General features: G+C 37.2%; 1 protein-coding gene and 1 pseudogene across 1 annotated transcript; both read left to right on the top strand.

The window, feature by feature from the left end:
- The first annotated feature begins 1,796 nt into the window (after positions 1 to 1,796).
- LOC130090856 (glutathione S-transferase kappa 1-like) lies at positions 1,797 to 5,123 on the top strand. The gene is made up of 7 exons (XM_056258475.1): positions 1,797 to 1,868; positions 1,958 to 2,039; positions 3,690 to 3,818; positions 4,051 to 4,196; positions 4,525 to 4,641; positions 4,728 to 4,821; positions 5,010 to 5,123. Exons 1-7 carry the CDS (start codon positions 1,797 to 1,799, stop codon positions 5,057 to 5,059), a joined length of 690 nt encoding a protein of 229 aa, XP_056114450.1. The 3' UTR covers positions 5,060 to 5,123.
- Positions 5,124 to 5,302: 179 nt separating this feature from the next.
- Positions 5,303 to 19,622, top strand: LOC130090858 (glutathione S-transferase kappa 1-like; annotated as a pseudogene).
- The last annotated feature ends 2,947 nt before the right edge of the window (positions 19,623 to 22,569 follow it).

The following is a 22,569-nucleotide window of genomic DNA, read 5'->3' as shown; positions in this document are numbered from 1 at the left end:
CGTAACAGCAGATAATTAATTAATCATATTGATTTTTTTCTTTATCTGTTTTTTTATACTTAAAAAAAGTGCTGTTCATAACAGTGATGTTTCAACAACACAACTATTCCGCTTCTGAGAACCCCGGAAATGTGGTCAATTAATAGGCTACATCTAAAAAAAATACGTAAAGAACCTTCATGGTCTTATAAAAAATAGTTTTATAAATGTTTTGTAATAAATGTTTTAATTTATCCAAGCCCTTGTGTATTGTGGTAACTTAGTTTGCATTTTTTTTTATTAATTTTCTTATTGTAAAAGAGACTACATTTTAAAATATATTAGAATATCAGAAAAAACTGCAGGTTCACAATTTTTACTACATTTGTGACTATGGTATTTATGATGTTTACAATATAAACGTAATTTATTTTTCCATATATCCAACATAACAAGACGTACTAACTGAAAAAAATAATAATCTGGCAACCACTTTAACAGACGGGAACCTTCACTTTGACTGCTAGGGGGCGGAGCATCAGTGTATGAGCTCAAGCACTACGGAAACATTTGGAATTCGTTGTTTGTTAATGAACGAATTCCATTTACTTAAATTGAAACTACATTCGTTCAATATCACCACTGTCATGTTATTATAATACAAATGTATAAAAAAATAAAAAAATAATTGTTTTAAATCGAAAGTGTATCGTGCAAAAAAGCTGGCGATTAGTTTTTAATCAGAAGCCAGTTATTTTTATTGCATTTACTTTTTTCTTCAGCAGGTCTAAAAAAATTCAATAAATTCTGAACTTTACGTGCTGCTCACGCCTATTTCGGAAGATGTTGTGGGAGAAACGAAGCTTTTTAAAGCTTCGAATCAAGTGAACCAATTGCTTCGCATTTCGCAAAATGATTCACTGTTTCGAAGCGTTCGAAACACCACACGCTAGTGAACCCTGCTGGTCAGAACAGTGGAAATGCAAAAACTCAGGCCAAGCATGCATAAAAGATCTTTTACAAACACCTTGCAAATGTTTTATTGACAGTAAAATCTATCAAATGCAATGAACTAATCATCTAATAAGATTAAATATCAAGTGTCTATGTAATGTGCTCTTTTATCAAATTTCAAGGCGTTGTTTTGTTTGTTGCATCATGGATTGCTCAGCTAATCACAGGCCAATAAGAGACTAACTAGTACTATTATTCCTTTTAATTATACTAATGTTTAAACACAAATGTATACATCTTCTGATCAGAGATCAGGTAAAATGGGTAAAACCCATAGACACTTGTTCAATGGTTTACCGCTGGGGGCGATCTCTGTAAACTCATGAATCATGCGGATTGCATGAGTTTACACCAAAGCCCGTCTATACAGATATATCCCCCCCAGCGGTAAACCTTTTTTTACTTTCTTCTACTAAAATCACGTGACTTTGTTTGATACACGCTCCGAACCACTGATTCGAAACAAAAGATTCAAAAATGTTTCGAAGCTTCATGAAGCAGTGTTAATGCGAAATCGCCCGACACTACCTTGTGAACGTCCTTCACAATTTATACAAATACAATTTGTTGTAGAATTTAGACAATCGTTGCTAGACTCTCGTAGCAAATGAACGGTATTCTGCCATAAACAGTGGGTCTATTTGTTTCTCGATCTAATTGTGTTGAACTTTGACAGTTTCTTTTCAAGTACAGCAGTGAGACTGACTGACGCCACCAGGGTAATGTGTACTACGCATGCACGTAAATGACATTGTTCGAATACTTTTTAGTGTATGTAATGCGAATATCCTTATTCGTTACAGATGTCCAGTCCCAGAAAAGTCGTCGAGTTGTTTTATGATGTCGTTTCTCCGTATTCCTGGCTGGCATTTGAGGTACATGATGTTTTCGCCCCTTAGTATAGTTCATTGAAATCCAAGCTGCTTAATATGTTTTCATGTTTGTATTAATTGTGTGTGTTAAGGTGCTGTGTCGCTATAGAAATATTTGGAACATCGACCTCAAATTTAAACCAGCATTTTTAGGGGGAGTCATGCAAGGCTCAGGTAGGCTAATAAAGAAATAACATGTCCACAATCACAAAATATACAAAAATCATGATCAGAAAGAGCTTTATTGCCAAGTGTGCTTGCACATACAATGAATTTACCTTGGCATTGAAGCATTCAGTACACACATATAAATATAACAAGACACATAATAGCGTTTAAAAATAACAAATATAAAAAAGTATAAAACATGTATAGAGTAATTTTATTAAACATTAAGATATGTTTTTAGAAAAGTTTGGGTACTATGTGATTAAAACCAGGAGGCTTTTGGCCTCAGTCACTATGACCCACAACTGTGGGTCAGAGTACAAACTTGCACCTGGACAATGATAATAAACTGCTCTTTTGATTTGCATGGCCTTCAATGTTCTCTTGTTTAATGTTTCTTTTTAAAAACAGACCAGCTGGTGGCACGCCATAATTAAAAAGAAGCCAGAAAGACAGGAAATTAATTGGGGCAGGTGAAGGAAGATGGGCTACGAGTGAGATTGTCAGATGTTCTGAGTGCAGGCATCTCAGCTTTGTTGTCTCAACCAATAAAGTCTTAAATTTTGGCATCTGGAACTCCGTGACTTGGGTACTTTTTGCAAAGAGAAGAAGACTTTGTTCCACAACACGTCACATTAACCTTCATACTGTCATGAGAACGTTACGTCACCTACCTGTGATCATTTGGGCAAATTTGTCGCAACCTGAAAACCATTAAAAACAACTAGATTCAGTTCAAGTTTTATATAGTTTTAAAGGTGACATTTTATGTCCATTTTCACAAGATGTAATATAAATCTATGGTGTCACCAGAACCCCCCCAGATAATTTATTATAGCGTGTCAAATTTGCCCCTTTTTGGTTGTGAACCAAAAAGCGCCGTTTTTGTCTGTGTCCCTTTAAATGCAACTGCTGCTCTCTGCCTCCCTTCAGAAGACCGCCGATCCTTTACACGAGCTTTGGATACGCAGGCAATAACAAAACACGCAAATCTCATCCAACATCACAGAAATAACCAGTAGCAGTGTGCAGCCTTATGGAGAGACTCAGGGAAAGGTTGCAACTTTTAGAATGCACCTGGATGTTTCTCAATGGTTAGTGGATCCATTTATGTAGTTGTTATGGATTTGCAGACATTCATGTTTAACTTTTTACACAAGTTGACACAGTTCCCTGAGATCTTTATAAGACAGCTGGGACATTTTTTGGTCAAAATACCACAAGTATGAAGCCTGAGCAAGAAATGCTTTGCTCAAACCTTTGCCATTGCATTAGAACTGGTTACACTGTTGTCTCTTGTGAAAACCAAATGGCGGCGCTGTGGGAGGAAACGTGCAGATTAAGGGGCGGTAATATTATAATAAGATACCCTTCCTAAGTCAGAAGGGGAGAGAAATCTGATCGGCTTATTTTTTGACATGCTTGAAGAGAAAGGCTTACCAAAACAAAGATACTGTGTTGTCACTTTTCACATTTTCTGGATTGGTAGATGCACTGGGGACCTGGTTATAGCATGGAAAAAGTCAGATTCTCATGACATGTCCCCTTTAAAACATATTATGATATATATTTTTCTAAATGAATGTTGATGGATGTGTGACATTGTACTTTTATAGATGATAAGATAATACATGATCAAGTTTCTTCTATTCCTAGGTAACCGCCCCCCTGCAGTGATCCCTAATAAGTTTTATTATATGAACACCGATCTGAAACGGCTGTCTGAGTACTTTGTGGTCCCTTTGAATCCACCTTCAAATCCTGTTGAGGCGATGTTTGAGAAAGGTATTCAAACTGCTGTTTATTTACGATGACACTGATGACTACATGCACAATGCAAGCCATACTTGTAGATTTCTTTCTCTCATAGAAAAAAGGATGTTGGACTGTTTCTAGAGTATTTTTTTGCTTACTTGGATTTATTTTACAATCTAAAAAGGATAATCTTGTGTTTTTAGGTAAATCCTTTCTGTCACAGTCTCTTTTATTTTCTCTTGTCCTCCATCTTTCCATGTAGGCTCTTTGAATGCGATGCGTTTTGTGACAGCTGTAGCAGAAAAGGACAAAGAGGGAGACGTGCTGGTGGAGAGGGTGTCTAGAGAGCTGTGGAAAAGAATCTGGAGCACTGATCAGGACATTACCCAGCCTGCCTCATTCATTGAGGTATCAAATACCCTAGATTAGCGCTTGTTAAAGTCTGCATGAAACGGAAGTTGGGATAGACTTTTCTACCCAATTGTTATGTAAATCAGAATGTAGGCCGGGACTTGATTTTGTCTTTTGGGAATTGATTGGATTTTAGGAAGTTGGGCATTGATAACTTAATGGAGGCAGATCTGAATGCCAGTTTTCAGTCAGTAAATTGACATGTTAATCTTCTATTACTTCATAAAACTATATACATGAAAACATTTGATATCATCCATTGTACTTCACCACGGACTTTGACTTCAGTGTGTTCACTAATGTCTTGCCTTTCTGTTTTGCACAGGTGGGATTAAAGGCAGGTCTCTCAGCCAATGAGGTGGAGGAAATTCTGACCCTCGCCAAATCTCAGCCAATCAAAGACAAGCTGAAGAGTGTCACACAGGAAGTACTGGAGTATAGAGTCAGTGCCTTTTACTTGCGTCTTTGCACCCTTTGTCTTTCTAACTAAAATGTTCCTTACAGTGATTTTCCCTTCCGTTTTTGTAGTGCTTTGGTTTTCCGTGCACTGTGTGTCATGTGAACGGAAAGGCTGAGGTCTTCTTTGGCTCTGACAGATTTGAGCTCATGGCTCATTGCATTGGTAACTTTGGATTTCTACTTCTTTTATTAGATAGGATAATGGTTATATTTATCATACCCAGTTTACTTGATGGTTTATTGCACTTTATCATGTTTTAAACCATAAATTCTGAAGTAATCTTGGGATATTACAATCTTAGGTTATATATCGTTCATTGTCCAATCACTTTCTTTCTTTTTGTGATCCAGGGGAGAAGTGGATGGGGCCTCAGCCTCTCAAACCCACAGCCAAAATGTGATCACTACTCCTCCATACTCTGTATATTTCAACAACTTCTAAATAAAAATTTAATTTGATGTAAATTCACTTTTTTTATTCAACAGCAAACATAAACACACAAAATAATAAAGGAAAGCCATGGAGACAGAAATAAGATTTATGTCTATATGCTTATCAAGGCTGCATTTATTTGATCAAAAATACAGTAAAAACAGTAATAATGTGAAATGTGTAAATGTTTTCTATTTTAATATATTTTAAAATGTAATTTATTTCTGTGATGGCAAAGCTGTATTTCAGTTAATATGGGTAATATACTATCGAACGTTGTTGATTCTGACTCCAGTCTAGTAGGTGGCAGAAAAGCACTATAAACTAGTCTGACAACCGCTATTAAACCGAATCAGAAGAAGAAACCGAAGGAGAGGGCGAAAGGGTTACTAACGCTAGCTAAGGGTAAGTTGAGGACATGCATTTAAATACAATTTTCCAGTTTTCAAGTGTGAACACCGTAACCAAATGCAGCTGGTAAAAAGTCGCAGCACATCAGCCATGGTTCTCAACTCTTGTGAACATCAGATTCAAGGACACCTTCAAATTTCATATCAAGCAACTATCGAAATCACAGCAAATATTTAATATGTGAACAACTTTTTTAAAGCTTAGTATCTTATTCTTAATGCTTACAATTGGTCAATGTTTCCAGGTCAACTGTAAAGACAAAATCATGCCACATATATTTGCAAAAATAAATCAATAAAATAAAAGTATCACAAACAATAAAGCTGTATTTAAATGCATGTAACTGATGTTAATTGTGTTAATTGATTATAATTTAATTGGCAATAAAAAAAACTGATGAATTAATGGCTGAGTGGAGATATAGGTTTTTTTTTTCAACGGGGATACAGACTCACAAAGCAGATAAATCCACATATACATATTTAACAGTTTCACACTTTTTTTCTTCATAACTTATTCCCACAGAGACCATACTTATCTTAAAAGTCTTGCAGGGATCTTGAAGGATTGTAGTTGTTTTTAAACGGATGATAAAGGAATTGTGCATGACAAAATGAAATTCCTATGGGTAAATTCCTGATGGAGTCCTGTAGGTTGATCCACATACTTGTCCTGCAAGATTGCATAATGTTATATTTATTATGATTTATTATATACCTGTAAGACTTCAGTATTGACTGGTGCTTTTTAGCAATTGAAAAAAACTGTAAATGGCCTGCAGAGAAGTCAATGTCCTAAGAGAAAAGAATCAAGAACTAAAGGGCCTGAACTTGTTTTTTTTTTTGCAAAAAGGTACCATATTCATACACATGATTCTAGAACTTTTCGTGTGAACATTATTTTTAACATTTAGAGATTAATAACAGATTTGAACTAAAATTATTTTGACATTGCATTTTTAACATCGCTTTGTCTCCTGCGTCCTGCTCATCCCCTGCCTCTGTCTGGGCTGATAGAACTGAGTTTTTGTTTACCATTTTGAATATCAATAGCTGTTGATAGTGTTAGTCAATAGCTGTTGTAATTACGAGTTCTACGGGAATGACGTATTTTTGTAGGCCAAAACCCAGAAATGAGTTAGCATTTTAGCACTTTTGTTCCATTGTCCTGAAGTCAATAGATTTTTTTGAATGGGTTTTTTGGTTAAATGCTTGAAATAAAGTCTGTGGTGAACACAAGCTCAAGGTATTTTCACCATGTATTCGACAATATAAAATACATCAGTAATACCCTCTTCTGATTTGTAAAAGGCGATTGCTAACAAGTAGCTAACTGGGACTATAGAGGTTGTCGGGGACATTAAACGTCCTCAAGCAGAACACATAAAATCATCTACTCACCAGTCTGCTTTCATATCCTCGGTGTGTTCATAACTGTGCTCTTGCAAACTATTATAACTCGAACTCTCAGGGAAAATGTTTTTAAACAAAGTGATGGTGACGTTGAAGTCATGTGGCAGTGGTGTATTTCGTTTATAGCCTACGTTTAGCTTTTGACTACTGCCGATTGTATTTACTCTTCAAAATTCATGAAAGTTGTGTTCATGATGAACAAATTGTGTAAGAATCTTAAGCTTAAGCTTTTCACAGATCTTATTTTCTGCAATAATTAGTTAAGAAAAAACTATTCTTAACCCCGGTTTTTGTCGAGGGAACCAGGCTGATGCTAACTTCCAGTTTGGCCAACAAAAATACGTCATCCCTGCACCACTCTATTCCTGACGACTCGTTTCAGCAGTTCAGAATCTATTCTTCTTTTTAGTAGACAATAATTTTACTTGTCATACACTTTGATCTTGAAAATTTTGCAGACCTTTTACATTCACAAACAGCTATTATACATGAAAGGTAATATTTAAAATAAATAAAGCATAATATTGGCACTTTAAAATATCTATATTTCTGCACTGACTAATAAAATTTAGTCTGGTCTTAATTTAACTCACAAATTGGGTAAACACAAACAATTGCACTTTTCACATTTTTATTGAGTACAATATGAGTGATCATTCACAGTCCTTGGGAAAATAAGTGAACCCATGAATTTAGTAAAGTGTAGATCTGCATTTTGTAGCAAAGCATCCACCAAATATTTTCTGTAGTTGCTTATTTACCTCTTGACCATCCCTCCCTTCAGTGTATACATATATATCTGGGTTGTCTCATTGGCACAGTCCTCTTTATGTTATTCATGAACACCCAAGTCTTGATGTAGCCTTTTTTCAGCCTGTACTGTAAATGATAACCCAATGTTTTAAAATTATAAACATAAATTATATGTTTATCTCTGTAAAGCTGCTTTGAAACAATCTCCATTGTTAAAAGCGCTATATAAATGAGGATGACTTGACTTTTCAACATTTTGAAAAGTACAACTGTTTGTCAAGCTGTTATCAGTTAAGAGAGCGTTTGTGACTATAATTGTGACATGAAAAGCGGCTCACTTTTCATCAATGTAGAAATCCACAAACTTGCCACTATAGATGATTATGAAGATATGTTTAAAATATTTTTCAAGCGATACTTTCTATTTTTATGTACTTTTCATTTTTGCTGTTGTGGTGCATATCCTATACAAATGTATTGTGAGGCTGTAATGTGCACTGAGGCAGCCACCATCCCTTCCTCTTCTCTTACCAAAAGTAAACTTAAAAAAGTAGCCTATTAACAAATTACTTTCATAGTAGCACATGAATGACCCCAAAAAGCTCTGATGAATCAATGAAAAAATAAAGATTCCAAAAGTATTTTCACTCAGTGATGCGAAGAATAATTTTTGGTTCCCCAAAGAACTTTTGCGCGATATTTTAACATTGCGCGATATTTCAAAATGCTTTTCGTCAATTTGACATAACAAATAACGAATTTCCCATTTGAAACCTTCCCGTTAACGCTGGCAATATGGATTAGAAGTGAAAAGGCTGAGAATATTGCGAGATAAACCGGGGGAAACGTGAGTGAGGATTTAGGGAGAAGAACAAAAGATTATTAGATTCAATTCATGGATACTATTAAATCTGAAGAGCGTAGCCTACCACAGTGCGCAGTGCCTGTTGTCTTTGAATATTATTACAGCGGAAAAGAAAAAGGAAATAATCAGGGGCAGAACACAGAAAATAACTCTTACCATATTAGGTGATCATTCATCTGTCTTCTTTTTTGAACCTTAAAAAGTGTTTCATATAGCCTAAAATGTCCAGGATTTGTTTTCCTATTGACGTGCTCTCTGCGACCCTTCTGTGTCTGTGACAGATAGTGGTATTTTCAATGTGTTGACCGTTCTCTCCAATAGTATCCAGCTGCAGACCCGCAGCAACACCAGTTTCAGAACCCCAGCGCCAGAACCGGAAGTAAGGGGTGGAGCTTACGTTCTAACACCAGCGCCAGGACCGGAAGTGAGGGGCGGAGCTTACGTTCTAAACCGAGTAACGCCACCTAACGTTTTGGAGCGTAATTTGCTTAGACACGAAACGGCATTATTACTTATACGTATTATAATGATACATTAAGGTATAGTACAATAAGCATTTTAAAACATTGATTTTGTGTAATATAATTCTATATAGTTATCCGTTTCATTGTATTATGAGAGTTACTTCCTGATCATGATGGTGAAAAATAATGCTTGAAACTTATGGCCATTTTATATAAAATATACTTTATTTCACAAGAACATGTGCAGCATGCATTTTCCTTTACGTAAAATAATGTCAAAAATCTAAAAAGAGAGAGAAAATCCGGCATTGTTTTAAAATAAACAATAAAAATGTACCGTACTTCAAATAATAGCCGAGTCCCAAATAGACGATTGTCTCTTTACACGCCTGGTGTGGCTGCAGGTCTGGGTAAATAGGCTATAAGGCCGGTCTCAAATAGAGGTCGGGTCTGTTTTTTAGTTTCAGGTTGTATTAAATCTTCTAAAACCCGTCAGATCGTCCGCTTTTTGGCGGCCGCCAAAGCAAATTTTTGTCCCGCCAAAGCCTATTTTGATCGGCGAGTGATGTAGAATAGAATGACTGCTGCGCTTGACAGGGCAGAGCAGAGAGAGAGCCCTGGCCGCGCGCGCGCGTACTCTCACGTCTTCAAACAACACGAGCGCTGTCTTGCTCTTTATTTGTCACATACCAGTTATAGTTCATACAACGAGCAGTGACTCACTGTGTAATAAAAACACACCCTAAATATTATTTAAAAGGTGCAACAATTTTAAATATTTTTAAATACTTGCAAAAATAACCATGCTTGTGTCATTGTAAATAATTCCGCCCCTCCCTCACTTCCGGTTCTGGCGCTGGGGTTCTGGCACTGGGGTTCTGAAACTGGTGGTGCTGCGGGTCTGCAGCTGGATATATCTCGTTCTCTGTATAATCCCGCCTTCTCGCACGATTCTGCACCCCTTTAAGATGGAAACATGGTCACGTTTTTATGTGGGCGGAGCTTAGGTGGAGGCAGAACCTCTGGGCAGAACGATCCCTCTGGCCGCTTCACTAACGCTAGTTTGCAAGTTTTGTTAGTTTGTTTTTTAACAATGACGGGAGAAAATCAGATTTGATCTTAATGTGCAAGGTCACTCGCTGTCCAGGCCCGCGATTGTTATTTGCAAAAGTTAATTTTAACGGACGGAACCAGATTGGATTAACGACCGGTGGATGGACGATCTGACAGGATTAACGTTGTTACCTCGGTTGAGCCTGACTTCTACACCTACTTGATAAAGAAACCGAGCGTAAAGACAAACTGAAGGCATATAAATCTTTAGATGCCTATAACGATGTGATGAATGGTCTTGACTACATTGCGCAGGACGTCCTGCCTAGCCAGCGCCAAGGCCAGAAGACGACAAAGAGTGACATTACATTGCAAGTTTAATGATGTGAATATTTTCTAGAAATAAAAATATTTTTTATGTATTAAAATTATTTAATTAACTATGTATTTGATTATTCTTTCTTACCAGGTTCTTCAAAAAGTCTTATCACAATTCACAACAATGTATACAATCATAGATGATTCACAAATAATCACAATAATTTAGAAAACATTATGTGATACAATTTCAAATTGGAGCCTGTAGGTGATCCTTGCACCCAGAAACACAACAAGATGACATTTAATAATAATAATTTAAGCTCCTTATTATGTTGCCGAATCTGTGCTGGTTTGGCCGCCTCCAGTTTTCACTTTAGGCTTGTTTGAGATGAGCAAAATCTGAGCAGAACCGATCACCGGTGATCAGCGCGAGAAGATGCATGATGCATGCCGATTAGTGGCCCGACTTGCTGTGATGTCATGCTCATAGATATCCGACCATAATAATGGTGCGTTATTATTGTCAACGAACCGACTTACAACATGCCCCAACTGCACAACTGGGTTTAAACCCTGCTAGTGTCTTCTGCCGTTAGCAAAGCATTAAAGAACTAGCCTATATCAACTGTTAAACAACAAATTGGAGATTAAAATAATATCAGATTTGTCTAATTTTAAATAAACACAAAAAATAGAGATGAAAAATTAACTTAAGTAAGAAATGTACTTTTGCTATGGTTAAATAAATGTTCAGTGATATCTTACAAAGATTTCTGAATTTTGGCGCAATTTTTTCTCTATAGTGTTGAAATGGCAACTAGTAAATACACCACGTTTCGTCACGCTGGTGTGTGTGGAAGCATTTAAAACAAGTGTGTCACCAGTGTTGGGAAAGTTCATTTTCTACATGAACTAGTTCAAAGTTCAGTTCACAAATTTTAAAATGAACTAGTTCAGTTCATACTTCAAAAAAATGAACTAGTTCATAGTTCTTTTTTTCCATATGTTGCTGCGAGCTTAGTTTTTTTTATTTATTGCCACAGCCCATATACAACCACAGACAATTATTTTATCGATGGGCAAAGTTTGCACAGAAATGTAAGATTTTCCCCATCCTCACCGACCTTGTCATAAAACTCGTTTAAATGATCATACGACGCCTCCTCGCTCGCTTTGTCGAGTTCATGCCGCTTTTTGTTTTGATGACGCATGCGGCGGTGCGTGCGACACTGGTATGGGGTTAGAATTCGGTCACAATTCTGCGCGCGCAAGATCACATTTTGAGCGCGCAAAAGGGCATTTCGCACGCGCGTGAACTGAGTTTTGCGGAGAAATGTTCGTCTCGCAGATAAGAAAATATTTCGAGCGAACGAAAATCAATTTTGCATTTAAAATAAGTATTTGGATGTGCGCAGACGTTCTCTTTCGCATGTGCAAAGTTTCACTTTCTTGCTCCTCTCATACCAGCCATAAGCGCTCTCGAAGCGCAGACGGCTCGCGTGCTCAACACAAGCCAGCGTTACAATATGCCATAATTCCAGCCAATCAGAGATGAGGCTGCTCAATTCTGATTGGCTGGCTTGAAAACCAATCACAAGACTCCCTGCAGCTGTGGACGAGGAAAAATACATGGTGGAAGATATTTATGTTTAATTTGTTTAATGGATTGAACACTTCAATTTAAGTTCAAGTAAACAAAAACATTCACAGCAGATATGTTCTGTAAAAAGAACTATCATACTAAAAAAAATATACTGTATTTTCTTATATACTATTTTAGGATGGATAGTGTGCACATATGCAGGCTTGTTCCCCTCACTGCAAAAAAAAAAAAAAAAAAAGACATGTGGGTAACAATGCAAACATATGCAAATATATAACTGTAAGTGAAAATCTTGGGTGTGTGACCCACAAGACTTCTATATAATTACTCGCATAATTCGATTTTTATTTTTTTGCAGTGAGGGGAACAAGCCTGCATCCCAATGTGCACATATCCATCCTAAAATTATATATATAAGAAAATACAGTATATTTTTTTTAGTATGATAGTTCTTTTTACATGACATCTGCTGTGAATGTTTTTGTTTAAATAATTCCAAGGATATGTAGATTGATTATTATTTTAACGTTATTACATTGCATTTCTACGTTTATTTGATGGCTTTTTTTATTCTGATGTGAGTGATGTACCGTTTTTACACACTATTCATTAAAAGGGGAAAAGTCTGTCCATCTTCATTTCTGAAAATGTGTAACATTTGAGACCCCAGCTCGGTCACATTCATATTTCACTAATGTTAATTACATAACTTGCAGTTCAGAAAGAAGTTAGAACTACCTATTGAGGTGTAGCAAACACTGGGACATGCCATTATGTACAGTAGCCTAATAGTACGATTTGATTTTGATTAAAAATAAGCTAAAGAAAATTAGCTTAAAATAAGCTAAAAAATAAACTGTGGTCATCGAGTGGTAGACAATTGAACTTAAATAGAAGTGTTCAAGCCATTAAACAAATTAAACATAAACATCTTCCACCATGTATTTTTCCTCGTCCACAGTCGGTGATGCAGGGAGTCTTGTGATTGGTTTTCAAGCCAGCCAATCAGAATTGAGCAGCCTCATCTCTGATTGGCTGGAATTATGGCATATTGTAACGCTGGCTTGTGTTGAGCACGCGAGCCGTCTGCGCTTCGAGAGCGCTTATGGCTGGTATGAGAGGAGCAAGAAAGTGAAACTTTGCACATGCGAAAGAGAACATCTGCGCACATCCAAATACTTATTTTAAATGCAAAATTGATTTTCGTTCGCTCGAAATATTTTTTTTATCTGCGAGACGAACATTTCTCCGCAAAACTCAGTTCACGCGCGTGCGAAATGCCCTTTTGCGCGCTCAAAATGTGATTTTGTGCGCGCAGAATTGTGACCGAAATCTAATCCCATACACTGGTGGCTGGTGTTGCCAGATTGGGTGTTTTTTCGCTACATATTAAGGCCTGAGAGAGCGTGCGTTCACAGACACCAGAATGAACGAGTTCACAGTAACGTTCATCAGGCAGTAATTCAGTACGTTCAGTTCACGTTCGCCCAAAATATGAACGAGTTCATGAACTATCGTTCATTGAACGGGTTCAGGCAGGCACAACACTGGTTACAATCGGTTACAACTATAGCCCCGCGTTACGTTTACCCCGCGCCATGACAGTAATGCTTCAACTTAATGATGTAGCTTACATATTCAGGATGTGGTGCATTCCCTGAGAACAATAACTTTGGATCTGAAATAAATTGTTTCAGAAATATAGCTTTTGGGGAAAAAAGTGGTCTCGTGGCACAACTTGCCCCTGGTGCGGGGTAAGTTGTGCCTTTGGGGGAATACGTTGGGGTAAATTGTGCCAGTGATTTCTGAAGTAAAACAGAACATTTTAATGTTATGACCTGTAATGCTATAGGCTATGAAAGGAAGACACATTCGATACAAAATTACTCATTTAAGGTTCATTTAGATATTGTAACCCTATTAAACTGTTGGAATAAATCATATTTTGTAGTTTTTTGGAAAACACAAAAACATTAAATACACAATATATGATATTTGTGAATCATTTCAGGCAAAAAGGCTTTGGCAATAGATGCCTGTTGACATAGAATGCTGTCTGTCAATTATGTAACATGAATAAAGTGACTAGGCTAATTTCTAAACATCTTATTGTGACTTAGGCCACTTGAAAACTTAATAAAACTTCTCTTTAATAACATACTGCAAACTCAAAACTGAAATCAGTGTTAGCTAAATTAAACAAATGACAGGTAGGCCTAAGTCAAACACTGATGAGGCATGCCCATGTCCTCACTTCTCCAGATTATCCCCTGTGAGTATGTAGGTCTAGGTGGTCTGGATCTGGCCTACTATTTAACATCCCACTTGGCAATGCTGCAGGGGAATGAATATAAACGTCTGCTCCCTTCTGGCTGTACCACCAAGTTTTTGGGGTGTGGGTAGTTTCTTGAGCACATCGCCTCTACGGATGACTCCATCATTTTCTTTAAATGTAAAGATGGGCTTTCCATCCACAGACTTCTTACAACTTTGCCTTAGAAACTTTGCGCTGATGTCTGCACCCTCAACCTTCTCCACCAATCCAACGTAGTTATAGGATTTGGTTTTACCAGCAAAGCTCACAATGACAAAGTCACCAGCAGACAGATCCTTGTCACTATCATCATCATCATCATTCTGGACATCTGAACTATCATAATCAGTGGTGTCGTTAAGTGGAATGGAGATGTCACTCTCTTCTGAGCTATACTAGACAGTCACTTTCTTTTTGGGTTTGGTTGGTTTGGACACTTTCAGAGCCCCTCTCTTCTTATTTTCATTCATTTTCTGTTTTTCAGTCCTTTTATTTTCTCTGCTGTGTGTATTCTCCAGGTCATCTTCTGCTTCATCGTCAGTGGTGTCATCAAGTGGATCACTAAAAGTGGCACTGACTTATCTGCAGGGTAAATTAATAGTAGACTAAATCTAAAACCGTGTATCATTTATCAGCAACATGTGATATCGCCTAGCCATAAAACTGCTCAATATGAAAGCGTACAATATTTTTTGTAAAGCTGCCTTGAAACGATGTGAATTGAGCGCTATACGAATACATTTTGACAGTAACTTCATCTAACTTGATTCGTAAGTTCATCAAAACATTATTGATCGTTCCTGAAATCGCCATGGTTATCACTTAATATTTCTGTAGTAGCCTAGGCTACGGCCAAACAGCGTCGTAGATCATTCATAAACTCGTACCATAGACTCGATTAAAACTATATTTTTATATTTACCATAGATTGTTTTGTCTCAAGATGCAAAGCAGCAATGTTGTTTTCTAAGGCATGTTTATAAAAGCTATATGTCCTATAAATAGGCCTAATCCTGGCTTAATCTAAGCCCTGTCTGTGAAACCAGGCCTTACGCCAGGGACACACTTAACGACTGCAAGGCCGATGGGCTATATGCACGCATAACTTCCGCGTTTGACGCAAGGATGCTCTTGCGTTTCCGGTTGGGGAGATTTAAAGCGGAGGAAAACCGAGGAAAACGGGATTATGGCAGAGTCTTCGAAATTTACTGTCCTCTCGTCTTTGAAACGAAACTTTAATACGTTTAGATGTAATTTTATATATAGTTATGTTTATTTAATATAATAAACAAAGAAGCATAAACAAAATGAGGGGTGTCTGTTTTGTCTGTTTTTGTGACTAACGTTTATTTAGTATAGCAATAGAGTATAAAAACCAATATAAATTCTCGGTATAGCATTGGACTCTACGATCGGCGGAAGTAATCCAGCATCCTTAGACCTTCACCGGAAATACCGCCGTGCATAGAGCCCATTATGAATGTAATTTGATACTTACGTCTGATCGTGCCAGACGCGCCAAGTCAGAGACAGTTGCGTTCAGTCGGTGTTCAAAAGCCTTCAAAAAGGTCTCTTCAATATGACGGACAAATACAACCACATTTACAGAAAAGTTGGGACATTTTGTAATATGCAATAAAATCAATAATCTGCTATTTGTTAATTCTCTTTCAACTTTATTTCAACAATTTTGATGACATCATTCTGCAGTTCAGCTTCTCATCATCTGCAAATGCTCTATAGAATCTCAAGCATCCCACCCCCTACATCGAAAAGAAAATTAAATTGTCCACATGCTAACCAATTAATGTTTGTGATAATGTGCGTATTCATTACAGATGTTAAGTTCAGAAAAAGTGGTCAAGTTATACTATGATGTTGCCTCTCCTTACTCCTGGCTGGCATTTGAGGTGCATAATGTTTTTATTATGTGTTTATTAACATAGTTAATTGAAATCTAATCTGCTCAAGATGTTTTAATGTATGTTGATTGTGTGTGTTAAGGTGCTGTTTCGCTAAAGAAATGTTTGGAACATCGACCTAAAATTGAAACCAGCATATTTAGGAGGAGTCATACACGGCTCAGGTAATGGGGAAATGACATAATAGATTTTCCAGACTGTAATTAACTACTGGGAGCAATAATCTAACCGCTTAAGTAGAACTTGTAACACACATTTGTCAACTGTGACACTTTGTATTTTTTTTATAGATTTACTTTTCAATTCTTAACAATTTATCAATTCTTTTTCTAGGTAACCGGCCCCCTGGATTTATCCCAAATAAGATTCAGTACATGGCCTCAGATCTGAAGCTGCTGTCTGAGTACTTTGGGGTCCCTATGTTTAAACCTTCAAAACTTTATGAGACAGGTATTCAAGCCACTGTTTCTCTACAATGGCACTCTTGACCAGATTTATAATGCGGCATGCAAGCCATACTTGTTTTCTTTCTCTAATAAAGAAACAGAAGTGCTAGTAGTGCTAATGCTAAATTTTGTGCAAATTTAAACTTAAAGGGATAGTTCCCGCAATAATGAAAATTACCCCATGATTTACGCAAACCATCCTAGGTGTATATCTTTCTTCTTTCAGACAAATACAATCGGAATTATATATAAAAAAAATGTCCTGGTTCTTCCAAGCTTTATAATGGCAGTGAATGGAGGACAAATTTTAAAGCCCATCCATCCATCCATCATAAACGTATACTCCACAAGGCTCCAGGGGGTTAATAAAGGCCTTCTGAAGCGAAGCGATTATAAACTAAACGTTATAAACTAAAATAATTAGTTTACGACAGACGGCCGTACGCGTCGATTTACGGAGAAAGAGTAACCCCTGACTTGACGCATGACGTATATTTACGAACGCGGAAGTGCAGAGGATAGAGCAAAACAAAACACCCGTCATGAATTAGAAGTCTAAAACCAGAATTTTTAAACAGAAATGTCGGAGGATTTCGATATAAGAGAAGAGGAGCTTGTGTTTGTTGCCCAGCCCTATTTGTTTGAACCGCGAGAGGCATCAAAGCTTACGCTACCTACATCCATCGCGTCAGGGGTTACTCTTTTGGCTTAAGTTGTCTGCTGGAAGCTAGTTTTTAAAGTTTTAAATATGGATATTTTTCCTACACAAACGCATCACTTCGCTTCAGAAGGCCTTTATTAACCCCCTGGAGCCGTGTTGATTACTTTTATGATGGATGGATGCACTTTTATGGGCTTCAAAATTTCATTCTCCATTCACTGCCATTATAAGCTTGGAAGAGCCAGGACAGTTTTTAATATATCTCTGATTTTATTAATCTAAAAGAAGAAAATCATATACACCTACCTAGGTTGGCTTGAGGTTAGAGTAAATCATGGGGTAATTTTAATTTTTGGGTGAACTAACCCTTTAAGTGCTAAATTTTGGCACTTAACTCGTCCGAATAGATTGTTTTTACACTCTAAAACAGGATATTCTTGTGTTTCTAAGTAAATCACATCTCTTTTTTGACCTTTTTTCTCTTGACATTTTAGACTCTTTGTTTCCGATGCGTTTTGTGACAGCTGTGGCAGAGCAGGACAAAGAGGGAGACGTGCTGGTGGAGAGGGTGTCTAGAGAGCTGTGGAAAAGAATGTGGCGCACTCATCAGGACATTACCCAGCCTGCCTCATTCATTGAGGTATCATATAGCCGCCTACCCAAGATTAAGAAATTAAATCAAATTAATAAAAAAGAAAAATCACTGGTACAGTGATTTAAATTATTACTTTATACCAGTGGTTCTCAAACCTCTCCTGGAGTGCTAAGAGCCCTGCACATTTTTTATGTCTCCTATATCTGCCACACCCATTTCAGGTCGTGCAGTCTCTACTAATGATAGATGAGGGAGGAAAGGTTCTCCAGGAAAGGTTTGAGAACCACTGCTCTATACAATTATACATGTGAGGAAATTTCACAACATATTTTAGCATTACGATGATGGAGACCGTCATTTGTATCTAGCGAAGACAATAAAACAAATTATTGTCTGGTAATTTATATTGTTCTCCAATGTCCTTCTATTTTGCACAGGCGGGATTAAATGCAGGTCTCTCAACAAATGAGGTGGAGGAAATTCTGACCCTTGCCAAATCTCAGCCAATCAAAGACAAGCTGAAGAGTGTCACAAAGGAAGCACTGGAGTTTAAGGTCAGTGCTTTTACTTGCATCTTTGCACCCTTTGTCTTTCACACTGAAATGTTTTTGTGGTAAAAATATTATAAAACATCCTTACACAGTTTCCCCCCATTTTTGCACTGCTTTGGTCTTCCATTCATTGTGTGTCATGTGAATGGGAAGGCTGAGGTCTTCTTTGGTTCTGTGGTGGTGATGGCGCAGTGGATAAGACACATGCCTTTGGTGTGAGAGACCCGGGTTCGAATCCACTGTGAGACACCAATGTGTCCCTGAGCAAGACACTTAACCCCTAGTTGCTCCAGAGGCGTGCGACCTCTGAAATATAGCAATTGTAAGTCGCTTTGGATAAAAGCGTCAGCAAAATGAATAAATGTAAATGTAAATGTAAATGGTTCTGACAGATTTGAGCTCATGGCTTATTTCATCGGTAATTATAAGGAATGTAGACGGTTAACTGATTAACCCATTAACCAACAACTTGTTTGACTAATGCCTTTTTAATAACACATTTATGCTTTCCTTTTTATTTTTATAAAGGCTACTCTAAAAATAATAAACAATACAATTATTTAAAGAGCTGTTATCTCTTGCAAGATGAGCAAAGTATGGTATGTTATTCATGCTTTGTTATTCATTATTCGGTGATTCGGTCACTTTCCAGCTTTGTTTAGCACTACAATGACCTGGGAAAACTGACTGCAAATGATGAACAGCATTTTGAATTATCCATCTGTGTTTTTGAAATGAGTAAAGATTTGTTGACAAATAATTGGCCTATGAGTTTGTTTGATCACACACGTTTTATCAAGTGTTTATGTCGGATTTTAACCGGTTAAATATGCTAATCGGTTGCTAATGCTATTAATGACAATCAAAGAATTTGCCAAACTGTGCATTCATAGAAAAACTATATTTTTATATTTACCATACAATTTTTTGGATGTTTATTGTGCTGTGTAATGTTTTAAACCTAAATTCCTAACTAACCTTAGGATATTCAAATCGTATGTGATTTACTGTTCATTGTCCAATTTCTCTCTCTATCTCTTTTTTGTGTTCCAGGGGAGAAGTGGATGGGGCCTCAGCCTACCAAACTCACAGCCACAATGTGATCACGACTCCTCCATACTCTGTATATTTTAACAACTTCTAAATAAAAATTTGGTGGTGTAAATTCACATTGTTTTTATTTCAACAGCACACACACACACCACAAAGTTATGAGCCATGACCCATCTTTGCTGGCAAAGACTGAGATGCTCCTTTTATACTCAATCACGATACACTCACCTATTACTAATTCACCTACTTATTGTGGAATGTTTCAAAAGAGTTTAGCTTGGATATTTTACAAGATTTTCAAGTTTATTTTGCCTCTGTCCCAACTTTTTTTGGAGTGTGTTGCAGCCATAGACTGTAAAAAAAGATGGACGACGCCCCTTCGCTCTTTTCCATTGGAGAACTGAAGCCGCCAGTGTCCCGATATGGCGCTGAGTCGCTGACATATTGGAATTTGAGTTTGCGCAGTAGCGTTTTCGGGACCAGTCATGCGCAGTAGTGAGCAGGAAGTAAAGCCGCGAAATCAAGGCCCCGCCCTCACTCTGAATCAATCGCAAGCACACGCCCCTGCACTTTTCTTAAAGTTGGCATGAAAGGGAAGTTGAGATTGTCATTTTTCCTTGTTGTGACGTATATCCGAGTGAAACAGCTTCTGAAATTAGAAAAAAATGTAGGGCGGGGCTTGATTTCGTCCTTCGGGAATTGATTGGATCGTTGGAGGTTGGGCGTTGCAAACAAAATGGAGGCAGATTTGAATGTATCTTCTCTGAGAGGCGGTGCACCGATAGCCGCACCCTCATCGGGTCTGGCCGCACCCTTTCGCCATTGCACGTGACCGAAAGAGAAGAGAGGTCGTTTCGAGGGGGGAGGGAAGGGTAATGTATTTGATTAAAGATTATAAGGGTACATGAATTTAATGAAGTGCACAGATAAATCATTTATAATAAACACTACAATATTACATATAAAAAGAAGATTTGTCAAATTTGATTTCATGCCGACTTTAAGTGGCCTTTGTCTGCTCCGTTCCTCTCCAATGATGTCTGCTGATTGCAGTACCTCGTTAAAATAAGGTAAATACAACTACTAACCACATAGTCAACATTATGAAAAAAAGTCCGTTGGTGCTTCAGTGACTACTTCACACAGAGAACCTGTCAATCACAGCTGTCAATCATGTCACAGCACCGTTTTTATAGCATCAAATAACTAACTAAAAACTATCTTATTTTAAAAACAAAAACTTGAAATTACATCAACGTGATAGAAACTACAGTAAATGACAGAAACTATCTTTATAAAAAAGATATGTGAAGTGTAATTTAATTGTTTAGTTGGTCTCGCGTCCCGTTGAATAACATGGGGAGGCGGGATTTATGACCTATACTAGGACCGGCCTCTGGGGGGCGATCGAGACGTTTTGGCTTCACTTTTGAGGGCTTGTGCGGCACGCTTGGTTGCAGCCATCAAAATTTGTTTATATTTACAAAATACAATTAAGAATTAAGTTGTTCAAGTAAAAAACATTGGAATTTTTTTTTGTATACTTTTGTCAGTTAAAGCAACACCAAGTAACTTTTCCTCTGCAGTCGCCCTACAGGTTGGAAGCTGAATTGTCCATTACCGCTGTCGTAAATCTTACCTGATTTGGCAATCTTACATAGCGTGGTTATAGCAGATATAGGACCGCAAAGCGAATCCAGAAGTGCCTTTCACCCTGTTACGACTTAATGAACCACTGAAATGATTTTGGAAACATTATTTTAAGGTAAAAAATCTTACTTAGTGTTGCTTTAAATAAAGTTATTATTAACAAATCACAGATTCTTGATTTTATTGCATTTTACAAAATGTCCCAACTTCTCTTGATTTGGGGTTGTATTAAGTAAGGTATAATGTACATACTGTTATAGCAGAATAAATCCAGTCAGGGTGATCAGGACCCCGATGCGAAGCGGAGGAGCAAAAAGCTCACAACCAGTTTTCTTCTACTTAAAATGAATGGATGCCAACATTGTCTATTGTGATGTGCAACACAAACACCTCCTGTTAAGATATCAGAAAATGTAGTTTAGGGTTTCATGACACTTTAATAAACTCATTCCATTTATCAAATTCTGTTACCCATTTTATTGTAACAAAATAATCAAACACATAATTAATTCCAGTCAAAGCCCTTCCAGAGTCTGTTCCAGTCAAAGCCCTAAATGATGGCACTCATGACCACATGCACAAAGTAAGCCATACTTTAAAGTCGGCATGTTGTGCAGATCTTATTTTGAACAATTAATCAGTGCATAATTTTTTTTAATGTGACTTCGTAATGTTTAATCAAAATGTCATAACTTGACCTTCCAATGAAAACAACAGACTTCTCTCTGATGACGTATACAGGACTCCAATTATTTAGTCTAAACCCAGCCCCTTTTGAGGGCAACGCACATCTCAACATCCAATCAACAACTGATGCATAGAACCAAGTCTCCGCTCTGCTTTTTGTCTTTTTTGACAATCTGTTACATTTGGAAAGTACATCACAATTCGGACAAAAAAGATCTGTTGCTACTTTGGTTTCATTGTGACTTTAAGTTGATTACTATCTCTCTCTCTCTCCTTACAAGGGCATTTAAATTAAGAGCTAAACTTTGGCCTTAAACCCATCCTGTAAGATTGTATTTACAATTTAATAAAACATAATCTTCTGTTTCTAGGTTAATCACAGGTTAATTCTAGGTTAATCACAGGTTAATTCTAGGTTAATCAAAGTTAATCTCTTTTTTCTCCCATTCTTTCCATTTAAGACACTTTGACTGCAATGCGTTTTGTGACAGCTGTAACAGAAGGACAAAGAGCTAATGGAGAGGGTCTAGTGTGGCGCACTCATCAGGACATTACCCAGCCTGCCTTACTCATTGAGGTATCAAATACCCAAGATTAAGAAATGTAATAAAAGTAAATAAAAAAGAATAGAATAGAATAGAATACATTTACATGATGATCTTTAAATTATTACTCAATGCAATTATGTACATGAAGAAATGTCATTATATTTTAGAA

Source organism: Rhinichthys klamathensis, unplaced genomic scaffold (assembly GCF_029890125.1).
Source record: "Rhinichthys klamathensis goyatoka isolate OS25496 unplaced genomic scaffold, OSU_Roscu_1.1 h1tg000152l_1, whole genome shotgun sequence".
Classification (NCBI taxonomy): Eukaryota; Metazoa; Chordata; class Actinopteri; order Cypriniformes; family Leuciscidae; genus Rhinichthys; species Rhinichthys klamathensis.
The sequence above is the reverse complement of the archived record's forward strand: the minus strand, read 5'-3'. Positions and strand labels throughout refer to the sequence as shown.

Bases quoted from the DNA above. Each gene is read 5' to 3' on its own strand.
- LOC130090856 (XM_056258475.1), top strand. From the start codon at position 1,797: ATGTCCAGTCCCAGAAAAGTCGTCGAGTTGTTTTATGATGTCGTTTCT. The intron at 3,819-4,050 runs GTATTCAAACTG...CTTTCCATGTAG, and splicing joins TGAGGCGATGTTTGAGAAAG to GCTCTTTGAATGCGATGCGT. The intron at 4,197-4,524 runs GTATCAAATACC...TGTTTTGCACAG, and splicing joins AGCCTGCCTCATTCATTGAG to GTGGGATTAAAGGCAGGTCT.